The 24310-nt window shown below is 44.7% G+C and overlaps 1 protein-coding gene and 1 pseudogene across 10 annotated transcripts in view; one reads left to right on the top strand and one right to left on the bottom strand.

The window, feature by feature from the left end:
• The window catches only part of LOC132464801 (pleckstrin homology domain-containing family A member 7-like), a 140070-nt gene that overhangs the window by 103207 nt on the left and 12553 nt on the right, over window positions 1-24310 (bottom strand). Inside the window, exon 1 of one of the 10 annotated variants that reach the window (XM_060061401.1) lies at window positions 3588-4625. The exons of the other annotated variants lie outside the window; for them this stretch is intronic. Within the exon in view, the coding sequence (XP_059917384.1) occupies window positions 3588-3658 (71 nt within the window). The 5' untranslated portion in view covers window positions 3659-4625. Of the gene's footprint in view, window positions 1-3587; window positions 4626-24310 lie in introns of those variants that run through there. 10 annotated transcript variants of the gene reach the window in all.
• Window positions 22225-22339, top strand: LOC132465340 (5S ribosomal RNA; annotated as a pseudogene).

The raw sequence follows: 24310 nt of genomic DNA, 5'->3' as shown, positions 1-24310 counted from the left end.
GATGAAGAGCAGGGTGCCAAACAACAAGACTGAACTGATGAAGAGCAGGGAGCCCAACAACAAGACTGAAATGATGAAGAGCAAGGGAGCCAAACAACATCCAAGTGACTGAACTGGTAATCCCCAGTTGAGGGGGTCTGAAGGCCCGCTGTCTCCTTTGTATTATAAAAGGATCTGTGTCGTGGCGATGGGGTTGGACTCGGAGCCTAAAGGTACTGGGTCCCATCCCCACAGTGTACTAGTAGACATCCCTGAGCAAGATGCCTAACCAACCTGCTCCATAATGACACTGAATCTGAAATCACCAAGTTGCTTTGGATAAAAGTGTTTAACAGTAATCAGAATAGAGTGACACTTTGAAGCACATTGAGGTTATTAGCATTAACAGCTTAATTTGAGGCACCTCAGCGGAGGCAACATAACCAGTCTGTTCTCTTCTGTCTAGTCCTACGCTACTCTCTAGCGCCCATACTGAACAGAGGGTTTCTCTTCCCCACTGCCAGAACCAGCCATCTCAAACATGCAGTGAACACTGCTGAGTTGTGTTGACGGCCAAGTCAGATGCTTTCCCACGTGGATATTTTCTAGTTCCTTCACAATGCAATGCGAGTCCTTACTCTATGGACTGTGCCCAGCAAACACCAGACCCACCAAAAGAAGGTGTTAGGGAATTATACAGCATTCTTTATGAAATCTCTTCTCCCTGGATAAGACTGCGACTAAAGCTTTAGTGTAGGAAAACGCCATCCATAATATAATCCATGTATCATAGCATATAAACCAAGCATCCTGGGACAGAAAGGGCTGTGAGGCGTTTTGCTTGATGCAATGCTTAAACTGTTTCCGTTACGAGTAGGCAGAGTGATTTGAAGCTTGCTCAGCGTGTGATGGCTATAATATTTACACCACAACCAGCAAGAGTCCAGCTCCGGGCCTGGTCCCTGGTCCCAGCTCCGGGCCTGGTCCCTGGTCCCAGCTCCGGGCCTGGTCCCAGCTCCGGGCCGGGTCACAGTTCACAGGAACACATCTCCCCACTTGGCTCATGAATAAGGAACATTACTCAGACAACGATGGCATTGTGAGCGGAGAGCAGTTTGTCACAAGCTCCCCACCGCAGGATTCAAAGAGAGAGTCTCAGCAAGGCCATTCTATTGTTGTGCTAATTAAAGACCAATAATGTCTTTGTATGTATTATCTTGCAGAGCTAAGCACATGTATCTCTTATTATCAGATTGGGAATGGGCAGCATATGTGATATTGCTGCAGAAAGCTGCAGGTGGACTTTGGAACATGAAGGTCAAACAGTGTACCCTCGTACTGGTAATCCAACACCCTAGAGACGACCCCTCTGATGTGATGAGGTTTAACCTGACAGAGGCGGGGGGGGGGGGGGGGGGCTGAGGCTGTAACCTGACAGAGACAGAGGGGGGGGGGCGGGCTGAGAGTGTAACCTGGCAGAGACAGAGACGGGGGGGGGCTGAGGCTGTAACCTGACAGAGACAGAGGGGGGGCTGAGGCTGTAACCTGACAGAGACAGAGGGGGGGGGGGGGGGGCTGAGGCTGTAACCTGACAGAGACAGAGGGGGGGGGGGGGGGGCTGAGGCTTTAACCTGACAGAGACAGAGACAGAGGGGGGGGGCTGAGGCTGTAACCTGACAGAGACAGAGGGGGGGGGGGGGGCTGAGACTGTAACCTGACAGAGACAGGGGGGGGGGGGGGGGGCTGAGAGTGTAACCTGACAGAGACAGAGGGGGGGGGGGGGGCTGAGGCTGTAACCTGACAGAGACAGAGACATGGGGGGGGGGCTGAGGCTGTAACCTGACAGAGACAGAGACAGGGGGGGGGGGCTGAGAGTGTAACCTGGCAGAAGTTACATTCACTGTCTTGCCTGGGTAAAACCGAGGGGTTTATTCCCCCTTCCTCAAGGAGCCGGCTTTCTTTGTTCACTGGAGCAGGTGGGACATGTGACCTGACGTGTTTGGCGTACACAGTGACGTACAACATTTGAGTCGAAATTAGCCAGGTCACGCCAATGTCATTTTCAAAAAAACAATGGCGGGAGAACTGTAAAACAACGTGGTCTGATGCACTGGTAATCTTTGGAGCTCCAGCCTTCCTCTGCCGCTCCTGTTGTTATGGTCGCTCACTTCAATTGAACTCTCTCCTGATGTTCTTTATTTTGCTGATCATACGTTTTTTATCCTGACGAAAGCCCCTTGTAAGGAAAGTTCCTTTGCTACTTTCTCGTATATCGTACCATCTTTCACCATCTTCGTTAAATGCGACTGCATCACATTCTCTCCCATGATGGTCAGCATCTCGCGGATTTCACCGTCTCTCCAGTTAGAACTACTCATGTTGGTGTTGCTGCATGTTGTTTTGACGACCACTTGACCTGCTGTCTCTCAGGTGCTTTTAAAACGCTGTTTAATCGCATTTACATGAAAATGGAACCCCCAATATGTGTAGGGTTCGAGAGGGGACATTGGACTGCGAAGTCAAGAAAGTATATTACCTCGGTCAGTGTTAACTCGCGGACCATGCCAGAAAAAGTTTAAAAAAAGACAAACCAATATTTTGCAGTTTAAAAAACGCTAAGGCTGTAACAGGCTCGACCTGAGGGCAGGAGCAGTACGGGTTGGCTCAAAGCACAAGGGCTCAAATGGAAACATTGAGTCTGATGTACTATTAGTATTCTGTGAGTGAAGTACCCAACAAATGTTCCCTTCATTAGCTCATAATCTAATGAGTAATGATCATATGTCATAATAATCAAAATCATAAGTTATCACATGATGATCCAATTTGTAGGGGGAGCTTATCAACACAAACCCTTTATGGCAACCACCTTTCCACTCATCAATACTGAACGCTTGGTCGATCGTTCCCAGTTGAACTGCCTACCTGATGTCTTTTCCCACGCTATTCATGTGAAAACTGAACAGTAACATTGTCCTGCTGACCGAGACACAAGTCTCTCTCCAACACTCTCCTGTTACCGCTCAAAACCGGTTCCTCCACTCGGAGAACCAACATTCCAACAAAACCGGTTCCTCTGAAGGACCGTCAGATAATCCCCAGGTTCACAACAAACAGAAACCTGAACCACCGGCCACAATACATCCCTCCATACATCCTTCATACATCACACATCCCTCCATACACCCCACAATACATCCCTCCATACATCCCTCCATACACCCCACCACACATCCCTCCATTCATCCCTCAATCAGGGTTTCCCGCAGAAAATGAATTAGTTAAGGCTGTGGGGTTGTCCAGCAGACCACAGATGCTTATTTTCATGCAGGCTGTCAGACTGTTGCCCTTCAGCCTGTTCTGCAAGTCTGTCTTGATCTAAACACAGAGAGTGAATGATGTTAAACGATTATCTAATTATCTTAAATTATATTTACAAAAAAAAGGTGTAAGAAGTGAGTGAGCGTTGAACGCCTCAGGAAAAGTATTCAATACCTAGTCCAGGTCTTACCTTACAACAAACACACAGACCCTCTGCCATGGTGAGGTCGAAGCACTGTATTGATGACATCTGAACTAGTTTAAACCCCCTCCATCCATGTACCAACCTGCAGGGGCCGCGGTAGAAGGGGTGGCCGGGGTGAGCCCGGGGGCTGCAGGGTCCAGACTGACTCCACATGGTGCTGTCGGGGTACAGCCACTCCACGGGGGAGGCTAACGCTACTGGGGCCCGCAGGGATTCAGCTAGCTTGAGACAGGTGCTAGCACCAGCTCTTGAGCCGGCATTAAACACCTCTAAGTCCTCCGGCAGGGGTCTGTGTTGAGAGACACCGAGAGGGTGGGGGCTTGAAAGAAAGAGAGATGAGAATGAGCGCGAGGGTCTACAGCATGAGAGACAGACAGACAGACAGACAGACAGACAGACAGACAGACAGACAGACAGAGAGACAGAGAGACAGAGAGACAGACAGACAGAGAGACAGAGAGAGAGAGAGAGAGAGAGAGAGAGAGAGAGAGAGAGAGAGAGAGAGAGAGAGAGATGGATGAACAGATGGGGGGTGGACTGGTGTGGTGAGCACACCCTGAAAACCAGCCCTGATCCAAACCCCTCCCTCGTAAGCAGACGGCCACTACTGAGCGCACTCCAACATGCTTGATGCCCAGGGGGGTGTCAAGGACCCCCGCTGGAATCCCCTCTGAGCCAGCGCCGTCTCTTGGGGTTGAGGGAGTAGTTAGCGATCAGAAGCCCTGTGTAGCTCCAGGCAGGGTGATCTGAGTCCACCTGGAGGAGGAGAGGAAAAGCCCTCACTGCCCCACGCCGGCTCCTCTTCCAAACACAGTCCACAGGTGAGGAGGGTCTGAACCACTGTTCCCAGAATAAAGCCGCTTGCGGGGAGCGATGCACACCTGCCTCCCTCCATGCTCCAGCCCGCTGACCGGTCCTGTTCCTGCCTCAGAGAGAGAGGACTGGCTGTCTTCCTCACACACACAGACTAACAACACACCGCAATGCTACGCACCACAACACACACATCAAAACAGAACGAAACCGCGCGAGAGAGAGAGGTAAATAGAGTCGGGCTTGCATTCCTTTTCCCGCCTCCTGCTCCTCTGGCAGAATTTGGAGCACTGAGAGAGGGAGGGGGAAAGAGACAGAGTGGGGGCTGGGAAAGAGAGAGTGGGAGAGAGAGAATGGGAGAGAGAGTGGGAAAGAGAGAGTGGGAAAGAGAGAGAGAGAGAGAATGGAAGAGAGAATGGGAGAGAGAAAGTGGGAGAGAGAGAATGGGAGAGAGAGAGTGGGAGAGAGAGAATGGGAGAGAGAATGGGAGAGAGAATGGGAGAGAGAGAGTGGGAGAGAGAGAATGGAAGAGAGAGAATGCAAGACAGAAAGGGAGATTCATCAAAAAGACATGAGGGAGGAGTGAGGTACAAATAGACTGAGAAAAATACAGACAGAAGAGGGAGGAGTGAGCAGAAGCAGACATCTAGAGAGAGAGAGAGAGAGAGAGAGACAGAGACACAGACATCGAGAGAGAGAGACAGAGATAGAGACAGAGAGAGAGACAGAGACACAGACATCGAGAAAGAGAGAGAGACAGAGACACAGACATCGAGAGAGAGGCAGAGACACAGACATCGAGAGAGAGAGAGAGAGAGAGAGAGAGAGAGAGAGAGAGAGAGAGAGAGAGAGAGAGAGAGAGAGAGGCAGAGACAGAGACAGAGACATCGAGAGAGAGACAGAGAGAGAGACCGAGACAGAGAGCGAGACATCAAGAGACAGAGACAGAGAGAGACAGACAGAGAGAGAGACCGAGACAGAGAGAGAGACCGAGACAGAGAGAGAGACCGAGACAGAGAGAGCGAGACAGAGAGAGAGAGAGAGAGACAGAGAGAGATGCAGACAAACTATCCGCTGCTCAGAACAATAGCAGCAGGGAGAGCCATCAGATGGTTTTCAGAAGGTTCCATCTAGCTCATCTCAAACCAACACGGACCATCATGCTTTATGTTGGTGAACCAAATATAAGACTGCTGAGGTGAACGTTGCAGAGGGTGAACACTGACTAAGACTCACTCCAGTCTGAGGACCAATTGAGAGTAAAGGTTAGAAGCAGGAGGTAGAGGAGAATGAAGGTCAAGGATTCAGGATATTACACCACTTAAGGGTATTTACCAGATTTATTTGGCCACAACTGGACGTTGACGATATTTTTACTCTTCTTAATATTGTGGGAAAAGTGCTCCTGTTGGAAGGTTTCGATGAAGGCCCAAGACAATGCTAACCGGTCAGCTAAGTTAATTCATGAGAAGGGTGTTCTTCTCCCTTCTTCCCTGTGTTGGTATATCTCACAAAGGACTGTTGTTTGCGCTCAAACAACACTAACTTACTATCTATGCAGGGTTTGAATGAACCTGGCCTGAAACAGACCTTTATGTTTCCCCCTCCAGACACACATGGCACTGCAGCTACAGGACCTGATCAAGGACTTCAGAAATGACTTCAAAAGGGTTTAGGAGGTCAAACTAATTGGAATATGTACTTCACTAGCTAGACCTCAGACCTAGAGCTCAGACCTAGAGCTCAGACCTAGACCTGTCTCCAGCTGTCTGCTAGGCATATCATTCTGAGACCTACCACTAAATGGTTTTTTTGATGTACTTTTAATGTTTGATTTATGTTGGTGTGAAACTGCACTGCTGCCATCTTGGCCAGGCCTCCCTCACAAAGAAATCTGTCTCCTCCATAGGACTGGTCGAATAAAAGGTTTACAGTGATACAAAATTATAATAACCATCCAGAAATAAAATCTGGCATTTTACGTTTAAATTACGATTACCCAGTACTTGACGTCACTGGTTCTTGTTTCTGGAAATCAAAAAAGTAAAATAGAATGAACGCGGCAGGACGTTATAGTTAACGTTAAATTTAACGCGTTAAAATTGCGCAAACCCAGTACTAGACGTCCCTGGTACTTATTCCTGGACCAGCATGGAGTTTGTGCTGATTTGGAACCTGTTTGTCTGACCAGGAGTAATGATTATTTATGTTGAAAAGCCAAGAACTGGTTCGAGATTGTCTCTGAACCAGCACTGGAACCGCATTGGTTGAAAAGGGGTAAGAGTAACCCAGGTTCCGGTTTCTACCTGTGTTCCACGATGTCAGCCCAGTTCTCTGTTGGTGTACAAGGCCCTGTCCCTAAAGGTACCAACACCCCTTGCAAGGCAGCACGTAAAATAGTGACCCCGTTCAGAGACTACATGCAGATTATTACACACATGTATTTGAATGACTATAAAAAAAAGTATTTCCAATAGGGAGCTGCATCTTACCATCAATATATCTGAATGGTACAATGGCATTTTTTTCTAGTTTAGTGGCCGCTGGGTATGATAGACACCTCATATAGCTTAAGAATACAGAGCTGTTGAAACAAAACATACTGGTCCTGATTTAAAGTGCAACAACAAGAACAATTCGATGTGCCCTATCTTGCATCCAGCGCAATTGACTTTCTACACAGACGCATGTTTCTTTGCTAGTTTGCACCCAGTGCAAAGCCAATTTTCCCCCGCAGCAAACCTGCACCACTAAACTTGCACCCTGAGAGGCGTGTCGGCGAAAAGCAGAGGCGTGTTCCGGGGCAAATGATACCTGGTGATATCTTACAGATCGATAAAGCAGCAACTGATAATTCAATACCTGGTCTAAGTGCACTAGTGGATAGCGCAGTTGGTGTTGCTATTTTGACGTACCATGGCAGGTCGAACTGCAACATAAACCTACACACCAGTAGGCTATGGACATTACATACATGCAAACGATTTGCCTAATTTAAATATTATGATGATGATGTGGATTGTGGAAAAAAAAAAATCCCATGGGGGCTTCATGAATGAACACTGTAGTAGGCTATGCCATGCGTTAAAATAACAATAATAACAGTAATAAACTTGAGCAAAGTAGGCTATATCCCAGCCTTCCAAAACAAAATCTCCTTTTACGGCAAATGATAACGTTAAATTATTTGGGAAAGAACAGATGATAAAGCGGCAAGTTGAATTCAAATCGATGCTTCTTCATACACCGTACAGAAAACACATACACAGTAGGGCTTTGACTTCGAACTTCGTAATTCGAATATAATTCGAATATCAAAAAATAAATCAAAATTCGAACGAATATTAGGCAGCCCTCAATATTCGAACCTGTTATGGGCAGGCCAAGAGGGAGAGACGTCGGAGAACCCGACGCAGTCTATTCATAATATTGTAATGACCACGGAAGAGGCAGTGAATGAAGTATTGATTAGACAGCGATTTATCAGAAACCCAATAAACCGTTGGAACACGCAAGACCGGTAACCATAGCAACGCCGGTAAACAAACCTCGCAAAACCCAATCCAGGGCTGAATCCGAATACTCATACTTATAGTATGCATTTTGTAGTACGCCACAAATATAGCGCGTCCAAATGCTCAGTACGCATTGTGTAGTACGGAAAACGTTAAAGAATGCGTACTACCCATTGGTACTACCGCCACAGTATACAACGGTAGGTCACTACGCTATCCCACAAAGCAACCGGAGTCTGGTAACGAACAAAGAAGTGATGGCTGACCCGACACTACCAACAGCGGCTTAGAAAGACGTCGTAGAAAGCGGCGAAAAAATAGTCATTAAAAAGAGTAAAAAAGTAAAGTAAGTCATTAAGTAAAAAGAGACATTTTTAATTTTATAGCAACGATGACAAGACGGAAAACAGGTAACTTATCAAGGTAGTTTTGCCGGCATCTGAGGGGAGATACGTCATCTCCAAACATCCGGTGGAGTTTCGGCGGTGTTCGGAAGCGTTCAGAAGCGTTCTACGCATAGCTGTAGACCGTACTACACTTGAAGTACGGTCTTCAGCTATGCGTAGAACGCTTCTGTTCAGTAGACACTGAACAGAAATAGTATGTACTAAGTATTGGGATTCAGCCCAGGTCTTACTGAAGGCATTTAATGGTCAAAATATTATTAATAAATATTCGAATATATTTGAATATTAATATTAATAAACAAACGAACTTCGAATATGATTTTTGGGCAAAAGTCAATGCCCTAATACACAGACATCGAGTACAAGCCCATAACTTTTAGGATTTATGAGAATTTGGTCGTAAAAAAACATTGTGTGAGTGTTAAAAAGAATGAATGAATGCAGGCGTGCGTGTGTGTCTCCATCTGTTTAAACACACGCAAACTAAACACGTAACGCATAATACAGTCCATGGCAATGTACATTAACAGGGGAACACATGTATATTAGGAACACAAGTCGATAACGATAATGTATACAATACTGGTAAGAAACGATGTGTGTTAATGCATTGCCGCATATCATTAAATAGACCAAGAGTTGCGGTCACAGGACCGTATATCATATGTGTGTTCAATTTTCTTTGCCGAAATTTACATGACGACTCAGTATTTCGGAAGTTGTCGAAGAAAACTATATTGTGAATTAGGCCATATTATTTGGCCATAAACTGAGCCATTTGAAGTTTGAAATTCATGTGGTCATGCATCTGTCTCATCTGAAACTGCAAATGCGCTGTCAAAATATCAACTCGTCAGGTTCAAATAAGGGATGCACCGAAATGAAAATTCTTGGTCAAAACCGAAACCGAATATACTGAAACAGTTGGCCGAAAGCCGAAACCGAATACCGAATGTGGCTTTTGCTGTTTTTCATTCATTTTGCTTTAAATTTTCACCATTGTATAAATCAAACAATTAAATGTCCTTTATAAACTTTTTTGTCTTGCTTTTCAATAAAAAAAATCAATTACAAATTTGATACAAAATATTTATTTAATACTGAACGTTTTCTAACATTCCAGCAGACCTTATAGCAAGAATTTAAGAACAATGTACCTTTAAATAAATGAGTAAAACAATTTTATTTATTTTTTAATTATTTTTTAAAGGTCCCATGACATGAAAATCTCAATTTATGAGGTTTTCTAACATAAATATGAGTTCCCCTAGCCTGCCTATGGTCCCCCAGTGGCTAAAACTTGCGTTTGGTGTAAAACGAGCACTAGCTGTTCTGCTCGCCTTTGAAAAAACGGAGGCTCAAGCGCGCTGATTTGGAAATCTGTGCTCATGACGTCATGAGGAATCTCAGCTCCTCCCCTTACTCTGCCTGGCCCGCCCAGAGACGTTGGCCCGCCAATGAGACTCGACCGTGCGAGCGCCACATGTGTGTGTGTGAATACACACACTGTAACGCAAGTGTTTCTTGTCGGTTCTTTGACGTGTCTTGTATTTCCACAACGAGACTGTCGTGGGGGTTATCTAAGCCATGGTTGAGAAGGAATTGGGGGAAAGGAACTTTGGCTTTGACTCCCTCAAGAACATGAACCACGACAAGGAGGAGAAAGGGATCTTTGCCGGGCAGCGCTTTTGCACCTCCGCCTCCGGCGGTGGTCCCTCAGCGGGGCTCAAGCGGGAGACATTCGCCGCCAACAATCCCTTTCTCCTCCATGTCGTGGTTCATGTTCTTGAGGGAGTCAAAGCCAAAGTTCCTTCCCCCCAATTCATTCCCAACCTTGGCTGAGATAACCCCCAATACGAGTCTCGTTGTAGAAATACCAGATACGAGAGTCCGATGTGTTATGTGCCATCACACCAACAGCAGAACGGTTATCCAAATAACAAGGAAGTGTACAACACTTGCGTTACAGTCCTGGAGCTCTATATCTAAATAATATCATATACATAGATATCTATATCATATAACATATTGTGTGCGCCTCCAGACGATATTATGAATCACAAACGACTTTGTCGGGTTCTGCGACGTCTCTGGTTCTTCCACTTTCACATCAACCTGAAGTCGACTGAACCGCGCGCTGCCTGCTGCCGGCTGCCCGCTGCCGGGCGATGGTGCCTCGCGGCAACCGGCGGCATGTCGCAGTTCATGTACTTCAGCGAGTCAAATCAAAGTTCCTTTCCCCCAATTTCTTCTCAACCATGGCTCAGATAACCCCCACGACAGTCTCGTTGTGGAAATACAAGACACGTCAAAGAACCGACAAGAAACACTTGCGTTACAGTGTGTGTATTCACATTGATGTGGACGTTGAAGAACCAGGAACGTCGGAGAACCCAACGCGGTCGTTTGAGATTCATAATATCGGCTCACACAGCTTTTGGCCGTGATAATATATATTATATGATATAGATATCTGTGTAGGCTATATGATAATATTTAGATATAGAGCTCCAGGACTCCCGTGTGTTCTAGAATATTTACAGAACACGGCTAAAGGCTGTGTGCGGCTCGCCATTGCGATACATCCACTGTAAACAGAGCGCATGGTGGCTGCAAGCTGCTCAGGGCCACACCCCCACCCTCCTCCTTGACACGCCCACCGAAACAGCGCATTTGGGGGAAGCTCAATGTGCGACTGGCTCGGAGTGGCTGTAACTCTGCACCACGGCTGAATTTAGGGAACGTCTTTGAATACTGTGTTAGTTGCCCACTAATACCTATATTAAAGAATACATAAAATAGCATGTCATGGGACCTTTAATCAAAAATAAAAATGTTCGGTGTATTTTTTACGGCCTTTTTACCCCTTCGGCCGAAACCGAAAATTATGTTTTGGGCCATTTTCGGCCAAACATTTTTCGGTGGCCGAATATTTGGTGCATCCCTAGTTCAAATGCGCTCATGGCTCTTAAAGGGGATGGGAGATGGCACTCTCATTGGTTTACTGCATGTTACGCCCAAACCACACCTACGGGTAATTAGGCTACTTTGGGGCAACCCTTTTTAGATTCAGAGTCATTTATCCGCCGGAATAATAGCAACAGCGGCAGAGACCCGCCCACAAAGCTACTTCCGTTTTGCGCTTCTCACTTGCGTTTCAGACCGTTAAAATAGGGCCCCTTGAGTCTTTTATCTCCAGGGCTCCTCCGGTGGTTACAAGTGGTCTCAATTGTCACGTCATTGTGGGGATTTAACCAGGCAATAAAAAAGTCGCTGTGTATTTCCAAAGAGAGAGCAAGGCCATTAGATAATAAGAACATCCAGGACATTTGTAGGAAGGCACTCTAGACTCCATGAATTGGGGAAGATAATTAATAATTGGTCCACACTCTCCTCGTCTCCTGTTAGCCTCTCCTGAGAGTTTGAAAGGTCACCCAGTGGCCCAGGGACGTGCGCCAGATGACTCTTAATGGTGGGTCGGCCCCTGTGCAGGATACTGGCTGGGAGCTCCAACATCATGGCTTCATATCTCTTCCAGCGTACAAATAGCCTTCACAGAAAATTCTGGAACAATTCTGGACCACCATTTTCAAAGGTCACAGAACATCTTCTGTGCATACAGATGTACAAAGAGGATAGTGGTGAAATATGACGACACTAAAAGGTGATTATCATGTCTGCACAGCTTTTGCTTTACAGACACCGATATTTGGTAATTGTTCTATCAGTCAAAGTTCTATGTCTTAGTCTTTGGCCCACAGTCCCGGGTCTGTCCTTCTCTGTCGCAGACCTGAAATCCTGGGGTTAAATCCCATATTTTTGCCAATCTCCACCAAACTCCTTGATAAGGTTCACTCTGCCCTGTGGGGAGCATATCTGAGGCTATGAGTTGACTTAGTTCACATAAGTTCCTTTATGTTGTTCCTTCATACTGTTCTTCAGTTTTCTCTGATAAGTAGGCCATCCTCCAGACCCTAGTAGCACCAGCACAAGAGGCAGCGTGAAACTGTACTTCTGTGAAGGAGCATATTTGCTGCTAAAATACTAAACCAACACTTTGAATTATGCCCTGCATAAAACCATACCTGGGGCAGCAGGATAGCTCCCAGAACCACAGGATCTTTGGGGAAGTCTTTGGAAAACATTCAACATTGCACCCCAACGATCCAACATTGCACCCCAACGTCAACCAGCGTATGCTAGCCTCACCCACATAACAGAGGTCTGACCTTCACAGAATCAAGCAGAGGCTAATTCCTCTGCTGTGACATTCAGTAATAGCAGCCTTTTGTTCAGCGAAAGCCTACCAGCCAAACTCATTAGGTAATTGCAAGCCATTTAGCATGAGAGCCTCATCTCCTCGCTTAAAACAATAATTAGCATGCAGCACAGCCACATTTAGGCCAATCGTTCCCCCAATTTCCAAAAGGTAACAGCCTACAGTACAAAATTGTATTAAAGGAGACATATTATGGTGTTTTCCCAACAAGTAAACATAGTATATGAGTTCCAGAAAACGTGTTTTTGAAGCTGTTTGCTGGAAATAGCTTTTAGGAAAAGCCGCCCATTGACCAATTAGCTGTCAGAGTGAGCCACAGCATGGAGGAGAACTAATTGTTGCTGTTTGCGGACACCTGGACCTCTATATCTATATAATATCATATAATAATATTATTATTATTTAATATATAGATATTTATATAATAATAATATAATATCACGGCCAAAAGCTATGTGTGCCTCGGATGATATTGAATCATAAAGACTGTGTCTGACGTCTCTGGTTCTTCCACAACAAGTAAAGACTCGTAGTGGGGGTTATCTCGCCCATGGTTGAGAAGAATTGGGGCAAAGGAACTTTGGCCTTGACTCTCTGAAGTCCATATTGAACCGCAACATGGAGGAGAAAGGGATTGTACTCTGGGAGCTGAGCTGCCGGACTGCCGCCGAGCTCCCCCCGCCAGAGCTGCGGGACTGCCGCTGTCACACTAAATTTGTACCGGCTGCCAAATTTGTACCGGGCGCGTCATCCATACGTAATCCATTCCAAACCTGCCTGTCAGCAGATGATCGCGTCGTCCGTTGCCGGGCAGGTTTAAAAAAAACATTTGCGCTCATGTTGCCAAAGACGAAATAACATAATACAGTTAACGGATCGCTAGATAATGTAATGTTTTGTTGGGTTCCTTGATAAACACACGATGTATCTTGAAGAAAAGGGCTTTATATTCATGACCCATCCATGAGGTAACATTAACCTTGTCACATTCTTAACCCGGAACAGACATCCACATGCAGCGCGCCAATCCAACTGCGCATGCTCCGTGTGACGGTCTAATAACTGATGTTGATATCATCACAGATAACACTTGTTTTTACTTTATATTTGTATTGTATTTAATTGTTTAATCAAATTTAGCAAGTAAACTGAGTGTTTAAAGCAGGTCAAGGACGAAATAGCACAATACAGATAACGGATCGCTAGATAGAAGGTTCGCGAATGTTCACGTCATTCGACGCGATCGCCCGTTGCCAGGCAACGGACGAAGCGATCATCTGTTGCCAGGCAGATTTGGAGTGGATTACGTATGGATGACGCGCCCGGTACAAATTTGGCAGCCGGTACAAATTTAGTGTGACACCGCCGAAGCTCCCCCGCCGGAACTGCTGGAATGCCGCCGAAGCTTCGGCGCAGAAAAGGATTGTACTCCTGGAGCTGAGCTGCCGGGCTGCCACCGAGCTCCCCCCGCCGGTGCTGCCGAACTGCCCCCAAAGCTCCCCTGCCAGAGATGCCGGGCTGCCACCAGAGCTTCGGCGGCAATCCGGCAGCTCCACCGGACTCCCTGCCAGGTAGTCACATGGCAAACTGACCAATTAGACATATCTTTACATGGAATACCCCTGCTTCTGAAATGCGGCAACATCTCTGCCCAGCGCTCATCCGCTGGTCCACAAAAACATAGCTATGCTCTGATTGGGGAGGGGTGGGGAAGTGGGAGGTAATATTCAAATATGCGATTCTCACAGCCGAAACTGACTCGCTCGTTTGGTAACTGTAGGCGGGGTACTTTCAGAAATGCATATCTCACTCAAAAAATCATGTACAGATTTTTTTCAACGTTTTTATGCGTGTTGGAGCACCAGAGACCCAAAACAACCCAAATCCCAGGAAAAGTGTTGTTTTCATAATATGTCCCCTTTAAAGCCCAGAAGCTAATTGAGTCCAATTGCATGCAATTTGTTACTCAGGGTTAACTGCATTAATTATTTTTAAAGACCAGATAGACAAATACACTGGCTGCATTAAGTACTCCTGCCATCCATTTCTAGTATTATAGTATCAAACACAAACATATATAATTGAACTTTATCAAGCATTTTGGGAAATCTGGGTTAATAAAGACTGCAAATTGTGTTTACTCGTTCCCACAGGACTCATTGATATTGAACTGGTCACAGATCGATTGGCAATGAAAGGAGGCTTGCGCTTTTTACCACAGACGTTGGCGTTGAAATGTCATAGAAATGTCCCTGTGAGAATACTCAACACACAGCTTTTTACCACTGGTTGGAGGGTTATTTCTCTTGTGCAACATATGTGGGTTTTTAGGGTGTTATTTGAATCATTGAACATTCCTGTGGGCCTTTCAGAAATGTTTTATCAGATACTGTGATTTCCATGTGATTATATGGTGGGTTTTCTTTGCTCTAAACTATTGGCAACTAACAACATATTCTGATTAGCAGGCTCCCTAATCTGTCTCTTAGAAAGCATCGCTGCCTACCAGCATGAATGTTGCTCGTATTACAGAAACATTTCTACAACAATATATGCTCCTTTATGGCCATCTTTCCTTCCTGTCAGGCATCCCATAATAATAGTCTACACACCTGGTTTATGGCCTACTGGCCAGGCAGAGAAAAGGAGTGCTGAGCACACTAGTTCATCTGTCATCTTCCTCTTGCCAGCATGGATTAATCCTTCCTCAAGCGAAGTGCCTGGTATGTAAGAATCCATGTGTGTCTTAAAGAGAAACAAGTACACACCTGTGTACGGGTGCCACGTCCCAACTAAAAAACGTCGCTTTTAACTAAAACTTATACTGCACAATATGGGTACAATTGCACATTGATATGGAAAATGGCCCTTGTTAAGAACATTTTACATCATATTTTGACATGTAACGAATAATAACATCAATAGCCAAGGTTTACAGTTTATATTTTATAACCAGTGCAATACCATAGTTTAGGTCACCACTGCGCTTCAGTCTGGCTTGTAGGTCTTCATCGTGTGTGTTACACACTGTGCAGCACAACAGCCTTAGAGCTAGTCGGGGAAGCTTGGCATTCACCTGGAGCTCAGGGTTAGAATTACCTTAAGTCACATGTGGGATCCAAGGAGGAGGCATCATCTTTGTCTAGCCTGGTGCCGAGGTTGGCAGACATGGGCCAGGCCCCACAGTGATGGACGTTCACAGACTCATGCCCAGCGTTTGGGGTCAGGACCCAGCTGAAGCAGGTGCCCATACTTCCTCAGCAACACCACTTACATCCAAAAATAAAATCGTCAAATTTTAACATAGATTTCCCTTTGCTTGAGACCTTGTTTGAATTTCTCGAATGCCTTTTCCTTGCTACCTTCCCTGGATTTTCCTTTGATGGATAACAATTGCACAATCTGAGGTATTATGTACACATTCCTTGAGCTTTGTCCAACAAAATAGCAAGGCTGAAACTCATGATAAGAGAGTAAGTTACTGGAGGTCTTCAGAGCTTCACCGTGCCTCCCTGGACTTCAATCAAAACCTGGGTTCTGTAGTAATCCTCTCCGTTCACGTGTGCCCTTGGTTCAATGGAGTAGCTCTTCCCTTTGTGTACGTTCTGTGCTCTCTCCTCTGCTGTCTCCAGCTTCCCTCGCGCTCACATGACATCCTACTCTAATGCTAATGTCCTCCTGGCCTTCAGACAACTCAGTCCTCACAATAAGCAGCTCAGCGCAGGGACGCCGGAGTCTGACTCCAGAACACAGAACATCTGCGAAACCAGACTGTATGTCAACCCTCTGTCTGCATCTGATCATTTGTATTTCTTCAATTGGCCCTTTGTGTCGGCAACGTTTGGTGCTGAAACCTTCCCCTCCATCCCACACTTTCTCTAGTTATCTGGTTTTGATTAGTTCAGTTGTTGTGCTCCCAACATTTAACTGGACAGCAACGGCAGCTTCAGGACAATGTTAGCATTGTTTCACGTCCGCTTCACACTCTATAGCCACCGTATGTGTGTGTGGTACTGCATGTGACCGTTGTGGGGCCAGGCTGGTGGCATTCACACAGCGGCAGTAGGGGTGAGTCATGTTGCAGTGGGTTAAGTCATGAAATGGCCCATCTAGAGCTGCCGCCTGCGGTCACAGCGGTCACATCTATCATGGCACATACTGAGCTCCCAGAATAGACTTCTAGATTGGGCCCCATCTCTGATTCAGGGCTCTATGTATTATATATTCAACTAGATGCTAATTCAAGATGTGACATTCCTTGGGTCCATTCCAGTTATAAAGCTGATATAAGAGTTAGTAATCCCCTGGATACCAGAACCAGAACAGACTCATCAAAGTCGTTTACCTCTATAGGCGTGGTTCCCGAACATTCTCTTAGGAGTCTTCTTAGGAAACACTCCTTACGTTGTTCGTAAATGGCTCTCTCCAGAAAGAACGTGCTGAAATCGCTTGCTCAGAGATCTTTTTTCCATTTCATGCGCAGCAGGTGCATGACAGCGTTCTTTGCGAATAAAACATTGCTCGAAATCTATCTAGTAGGCTTAAACATTTATTTAACCATGGGCGAACAGCATAGCTGACACTGATTGTAAGATATAAAAAAGTCACATCCTTAATTACATCTGTCGCAGCCGTTCAAATTAGACTATTGATTTTCTGTTTACAAAGGCGTCTATCTTGTTGATTATTGATAAAAGAGACATTTTGAAATGAAAGCTACATTTTGAATAGTTTATTGGGCTTATTATAAACTGTTTATGCTGGGACTGCTTTGCTTTTTGCTACCCGTCGATGTGCGGGATCTGCGCACCATCAATGGAAAGAGGCGTTGGTTGAAAAAAGTATTTCAACCGCTTATTTAGTTCACTAGTTGCTTATAATGGTTTATTCACTTCCCAGTATAATTTCCTTAAATTAGAAGAAAGTTTTGTTCATTTTTTAATTGTAAAATGAATAATACATTTAAATAAATAAATTTTGAAATTATTTGAAGCGAGTCGAGCTGACCCCGCCTGCTGTACCGTATATGTACTGTACTGTATATTGGTGAAAAACAACACTGCCATTGCCATCGCTTCAGACCAACCTTACCAACGAACGATGTACGAAAGAGATTCATAGCAAAGAACATTTCGGGAAACACGCAAAATTTTAAGGAAGAATTTAAAGTAGAGGTTACGAATGAGGTAGCGTAAGGCTTTAAGAAGGTTTCAGGAAACCGGGGCCAGGTCAGTAGATCTGGCATAGAGATGGAAAGGTTTGAGCTAGCCTGCCTCCTACTCTACGGTTTTCCTCTCAGGTGATCTAGTATCAATGTTTCCTTGGTTCATCTTTAATATGGAGGGTGGAATACCACACTAAAGCAGAAAACTGCAAACTTGAGAAAACTTTCAAATTACACTTTGAATAAAATACATGAAGCCGCTTAAAGAGTCGTCGTTCTCACTCTGGGAGCTGTTTATGTCTGCGCCTAGCAAAACGCTGGACAGACCGAGGTCTGAACCGAGCCCAAGAGTTGCAAAGAGAGAGAGAGCAGAAACCAGCAGAAGAGCAAAATTCTTGATACCAACCAAGGAGGTCCCCCTCAACAAAGCCTCTCAAGGGAGGGGAACTCAGAGGTAGACATTGAGGTTGTGGATGAGTCAACAAAAACAAGCAGACATATCCTTAGCATGAGAGTCAATGGTAGGGCTGGACAAAATCAATGTCACAATTGGTTTCAGTGAGTGAGTGAGTGAGTGAATGTGTGAGTGAGAGATTCTGAACTATGACTGAAAGCTAATGCCTACATTTTAGATATACTGTTCAATCAAACTCAAGTGCTTTAATGAGTTACCATGATTGCCGTCAGTTTTTCCAAAACAGTGAAATTGCCAGATATCTCACAGGAAGTAATTGAGGCATGTGAAAAAGTCCAACATTTCAGAAGTCTGTCACCATTGCGATATGACCGACGGAAGAAAGATGAAGCGGTTAATCTATGAAAGGACATTCCTTTACAAGCCCCATGTTCCATGAAACCCATTGCAATGTATGTCACATCATTGAGTATTGATTCCCTCCTGTTCCTTCAAGCTGATTTAATTGGAAACTTTCCCTCTTTCCCTCTTGTCAAGCTAAACGGCTAACCAATTAACGCACACTCACTCACTATACACTATACACTCACATTATGGCAAAGGTCGCAGCGCCTCGGACTTTGAGGAAGTACAAACTTCACAAAGCAGCGACGGGATACAGACCACACTAAGTCTCTAACACTTGTTTATCAGCGGGGGGTTTTATGTATATTAGTGGTGCGGCGTATACAATAGAAGCATCTAGCAGTGAGGTTGCAGATTTCAAACAACTGAATACCTACCCCCCCTCACCCCTCCATGAGTGGAGATAGGGTTCACCCCCTGACAACTAGGCGTCTTTCTCTGTCTTTTTCAGAAAGTGACCTAAAGTAAATAGAGGATATCTCCACAACTGCTATTATATGTTAGATGTATCCCGGTACCAAAGGAAAGACAGCACCTGTGAAGGATAAATAGTCAATATGGATGCCACCGGCTCATAGTGAATAAAGCTAGAACACATAGGTGGAAGAATCTCCGCTTGAAATAAAAGTCATGCTTTGAATACCACCTGGTCACTATCAGTTGGTAGCCCTATAGTAATTTATGGCCACCTGTGCTGTGGCCTGGGGCCATATTTGATGCCAATAAATTGAAGCAGAGCAAAGATAGAGGTTTAGTAGAGGTAGGTTTAGGCAGTGTCCAAATGTAAACAATGCATACAAATGCAAAAAAAAAAACGATGAGACACAAGCAGGTTGATTTCTTGAGGAAAACAATGTTCAATTTGGACAAAAAAAAATAATTCTACCAAGCAAAAACTATGAGAATTGCACCATACGGCCACCAGATGGTGACAAAGAATATATTCTGATTGAAGGCGATTTACCTGTGAAATCCTCTTTCAGCTACGATACATTGATTGTAAACACCATATGCAAAATGGTGCCCAGATACCGGATAACCTATTTATGGTGATTTTATGCGATCTAACACATCTTTGATGGAAAAATGCCCATTGTAGTTGACGGCTCAGGCTCTGCACCATCTCCTTCCAAAAGTTCTGGTAGAACACAGTAAGACTGTGGATCCAACAAGGGATCAAACTAAATTTAAATCCTATCCAACAGTCCAATAATATCATACACTGGGCTACTACTAGCCATGGGTGGCGTTAGGGGGGGCTAACTCACTAAGAATACAATCATTAATGTCTCCGAAAATATTCATTATTCAGTCATTGGGCCCCTTTTTTAACGGTCTAAGGGTGCACTCACACTAGGCCATCTGGCCGTGACCGTAGCCGTTTTCACACCTAACCCTGCTCATATCTGCCAGTGTGAGTGTGGCCAGTCTGGCCAGGCCAGGCCAACTTGGCCACTTGGGAGAGGTGTGCTGCTACGGTACGGGCCGCCACGGTACAGATGCTAATGAGCCGACACGCGCACACGCACGGCTACGCAACCTGAGCTGGATGACGTATAGTCCATGTGACGAACATGGACAGAATAAAGGCGATGTGCCTTCTTTTCCATTAAACGGTAAACACGGCGTCAAGCGGTTCAACTGTTGGTTCACGTTGGTCCCATAGAGAAGTCGAGTGTCTGTTAGCCATTTGGGCAGACGATAAGCAACAGACTCAGCAAAGTGCGAACTGTGTTCTCTGTGTTGTTGTCCATTGTTGTTAAATCTCTGACTGGCGGCAGACTTTATTATGGTCCATGCAGCGGACGCTTGGTGATGACGTGTTACGACGTGATGACGTATGTACAAGAGCCTATCGTGGCCAGGCCAAAGTTGCGACGGCCAATGGCCACGGCCAGATGGCCTAGTGTGAGTGCAGGCCAGAGAACAATGGGGCCAGTTGAGCACGGTTAGCTGTGAAAACGGCCAACGGCCACGGCCAGATGGCCTAGTGTGAGTGCACCCTGAAAAGCAAGTGAGAAGCACCAAGCGCAAGTAGCTTTGTGGGCGGTTCTATGGCGATCATGTTGCTATTTTACCGGTGCATAAATGGCTCTTGCGCCCAGCGCAAATCTAAAAAGGGTTAGTCTGAAGTAGCCTAATTACCCGTAGGTGTGGTTTGGGCGTAACGTGCAATAAACCAATGAGAGTGCCATCTCCCATCCCCTTTAAGAGCCATGAGCGCATTTGAATCTGACGAGTTGATATTTTGACAGAGCGTTTGCAGTCTCTGATGAGGCAGATGCATGACCACATGGATTTCAAACTTCAAATGGCTCGGTTTATGCCCAAATAATATGGCCTAATTCACACATGGAATAGCGTTTTCTTCCACAACTTCAGAAACACTGTTATTTAGATAGATTAAGCCACATAGATTAAGACATAAAGAAACGTTAAATGGCTTAAATCAAGTGAAGGGATTTGAACAAAAGTTCAAAAGTCTAAATGGAGTAAACAATGTAAACATGCACACCATTTAAGAAAATGTAAATGGTTGGAAATAAATAAAGTGACAGCTGAATGAAAAGTGTAAAGCATTGCTAAAAATGCAGAAATGTAAAATTTAAGAATCTGAAAGGTCAAATGTATTGCCATGCACTACTGCTGGTGTGCGTGTGTGTGTGTGTGTGTGTGTGTGTGTGTGTGTGTGTGTGTGTGTGTGTGTGTGTGTGAGAGAATCACTTTGTTAAAATGGTGCTTCTGAAAATCCTCAACTCGATAGATATGTTTCTCGATGTATACAAATCGTTTCACTGTAAAAATGCCACTATTCTGCTGGTTATTCCAGAGTATGACTTCCTGTCTGTTTAGTCTTCAATTGACCAACCATCACCATAGCCCAATACAGCGGGAAAATCAGCCCAATCTGGCAACACTACCTGAACGTCCTCCAAAAGTAGCCCAATCTGGGGGGAAAAACTGCCCAATCTGGCAACACTGCTGAACGGACATTCAGCAGTGTTGCCAGATTGGGCAGTTTTTCACGCTCCAGCATCATTGTAAATCAATGTTACCAAATGAAAATGAAACCGGTATGAAACTAAAACTGTGATTCTGAAGAAAGTTTAAATGATATCGAAACAGTTGAAAAATTATTGAGTTACGATGTCTTAAGAAGTAGGAGTGTCAGAATGGGCAGACGTCTTCAATTAAAACAGCTGAAAACGAAGCCAGAATGAAACTAAAACTGTGATTCTGAAGAAAGTTTAAATGATATCGAAATTCCATTTACCGTAATTTTCGGACAATAAGCCGCGCCTTTTTTCCCATTTTTTGATTCTGCGTCTTGTATAACGGTGCGGCTAATCTATGGATTTTTACAGCTAACGGCCTCTAGGGGACAGGTTACAGTCCACCAACTTTAACTCTATGGGCTCTATGACTGGTCCGCGCCCCCCCCACCTTTAAGCGGCGGGCTCCAGTGCGGCTTATATATGTACAAATCATTCAATTTAGCTGCTGCGGCTTATACTCCGGTGCGCCTTATAGTGCGGAAAATACGGTAGATATTATTGAAGATACAAGTGGGTAGATTTGTACGAAAAAAAAACTTATGACGAACAATAGTTGAGCGCTGCATGCAGCACTCACCTAATAATAAATAAATCAGGATGACCACTATCACTCCCGCTCAGTGTGCGCAAATGACCAAATGCTCAATTTCATTAAAGGAGACCGCAATTATGAATTACCATGAACACGCCCGATCTCGTCTGATCTCAGAAGCTAAGCATGGTCGGGCCTGGTTAATACTTGGATGGGAGACCGCCTGGGAATACCGGGTTCTGTAAGTAGTGTGAGGGTTTGGCCAATAGGTGGCACTCTTCCCTCTCGCCTTAACATCAATCCCGATGCCCCAGTGCATTGACTTGGATACTGTGCTGTGGAAGGCACCTTCCTTCGGAGGAGACATAAAACCGATGTCCTGACTCACTGAGGTCATAAAAGATCCCGGGCACTTATTGCATAGAGTAGGGGATTCCCTGGTGTCCTGGCTAAAACTGCCAAACCAGGCTCATTCAATCTTAATATTTATTTCAGGACAATGCACATTAATAAACATGTACAGCAGTACACGTAAATGTGCCAGATTTTAGCCCAGGGGCTAATTTCCATCTGTAGTCCATTAAGCAGGTTGATGTTATAGTACAATCTGGCCCCCTAATCATCCTCCAGTAAAATTGGCTGACACATTAATTTCCTCACTCTCCATCTCAAGCTGGTGTGTGGTGAGCGTTCTGGCGCAGATTGGCTGCCGTGCATCACCCAAGTGGGTGCCACACTGGTGGTAGTGAGTGAGGTTCCCCCCTTCACTGTAAAGTGTCTTTGAGTGTCTAGAAAAGCACTTTATAAATTCAATCAATTATTATGACAAATGTTTGGGATAGCGCATACTAACCAGGTTCAAGGCAACTACTGAGACTATGCAAACGCATGACATAACTTTAGACAATGCAGAACGTATTTTGGAGTCACGGCGTTCTAATGCGGCATCGCAGAGGGATCAGTGTGAGAAGAACGAAAATGCTGAGATACTCGCCTACATGAGGAGACCAAAAGGATAAAAAAACTTGAATTGATAGACATTTTGAATTTAGACATTTTAATATATTGTTCACTCATTATATGCCAACATGTATGCAGTTGGAAAAGTTAGTAAATCACATTTGAGAAATCCCCTTGCTTATGTCGGATATTTTTGGCAGGGGGAGAGCACGTGTTGGGGTTGGGTTAGTTGAGGTATAGTGCCCAGGGGCACCACATTGTTTTAATACGGGCCTGACTAAGGGGAGATTTTACAAGTGAGTCCTGCCAAGAAAGCAGCATATAGTTACACATAAAGTATAAAATAAACAACAGACAACATAAAACAGAAAAAGACTATTTGCAATTTAACATCGTCTCAACATGATCACCAGCAACGTTCATTATTAGCATATGTGCATTTAGTACTCAAATATTCCTTTATCCTTGTTTTAAACTGTTTCAATATTGAAATGCAGTCTACTTTTAGATGACTGCAGTTTATACCAGGATGTGGGTGCAAACACTTTAAAGGCACTCTCACCGAAGACAGTTCGCGTTCTGGGAATGTCACATGATTTGCCCATATGATCGAAGATTAAAATTCCTGGTGCTGACTTTAGGAGTCAGTAGAGAACATATGTAAGGCGGAAGTTCAAATAATGTGGCCTTAAAAAGAAAAATATACCAATGTCTTTTTCTCACACTAAAAGGGAAACAGCATTTGTTTCCATAATAAAAACTCAACTTTTTTTGTTAGACACTCAATGTGATGTTTAAAGGAAAGATTTCCTTCTAAGAAGAAACCAAGATATTGGTAGACTGGAACTTCTTCAATTACTCTCTTACCTAGTGCAACAATCTGACAAGCATCGTCTGTTTTCCTTGATTTTGAGAAGCACATAGTTTTAGTTTTGTCAGAGTTTAGTACAAGTCTCAATTTGTGGAGATTCCCCTGAATAGTATTAAAAGCAGATTGTAGTTTTTCTGTGTCACTTCCCAAGGATGAGGCAGAGCAATACAAAACGGTGTTAAAATCCGCATAAAAATGACACTTTGCTTTTGTAAAATTGTGACACATGTCATTGATATAAATAGTAAATAAAATGGGACCCTAAACGGACCCCTGGGGGACACCATTTTGTATAAGTAAGGAGTTTGAGGACACACCATCAACCTGAACACTTTGTGTTCGGACCCCCCAAAGTAGTTGGGGAAAGAGTGGTCAACTGTGTCAAACG

The sequence above is a fragment of the Gadus macrocephalus genome, chromosome 9, assembly GCF_031168955.1.
Source record: "Gadus macrocephalus chromosome 9, ASM3116895v1".
Lineage (NCBI taxonomy): Eukaryota > Metazoa > Chordata > Actinopteri > Gadiformes > Gadidae > Gadus > Gadus macrocephalus.
This window is presented reverse-complemented; position numbering and strand designations above follow the sequence as displayed.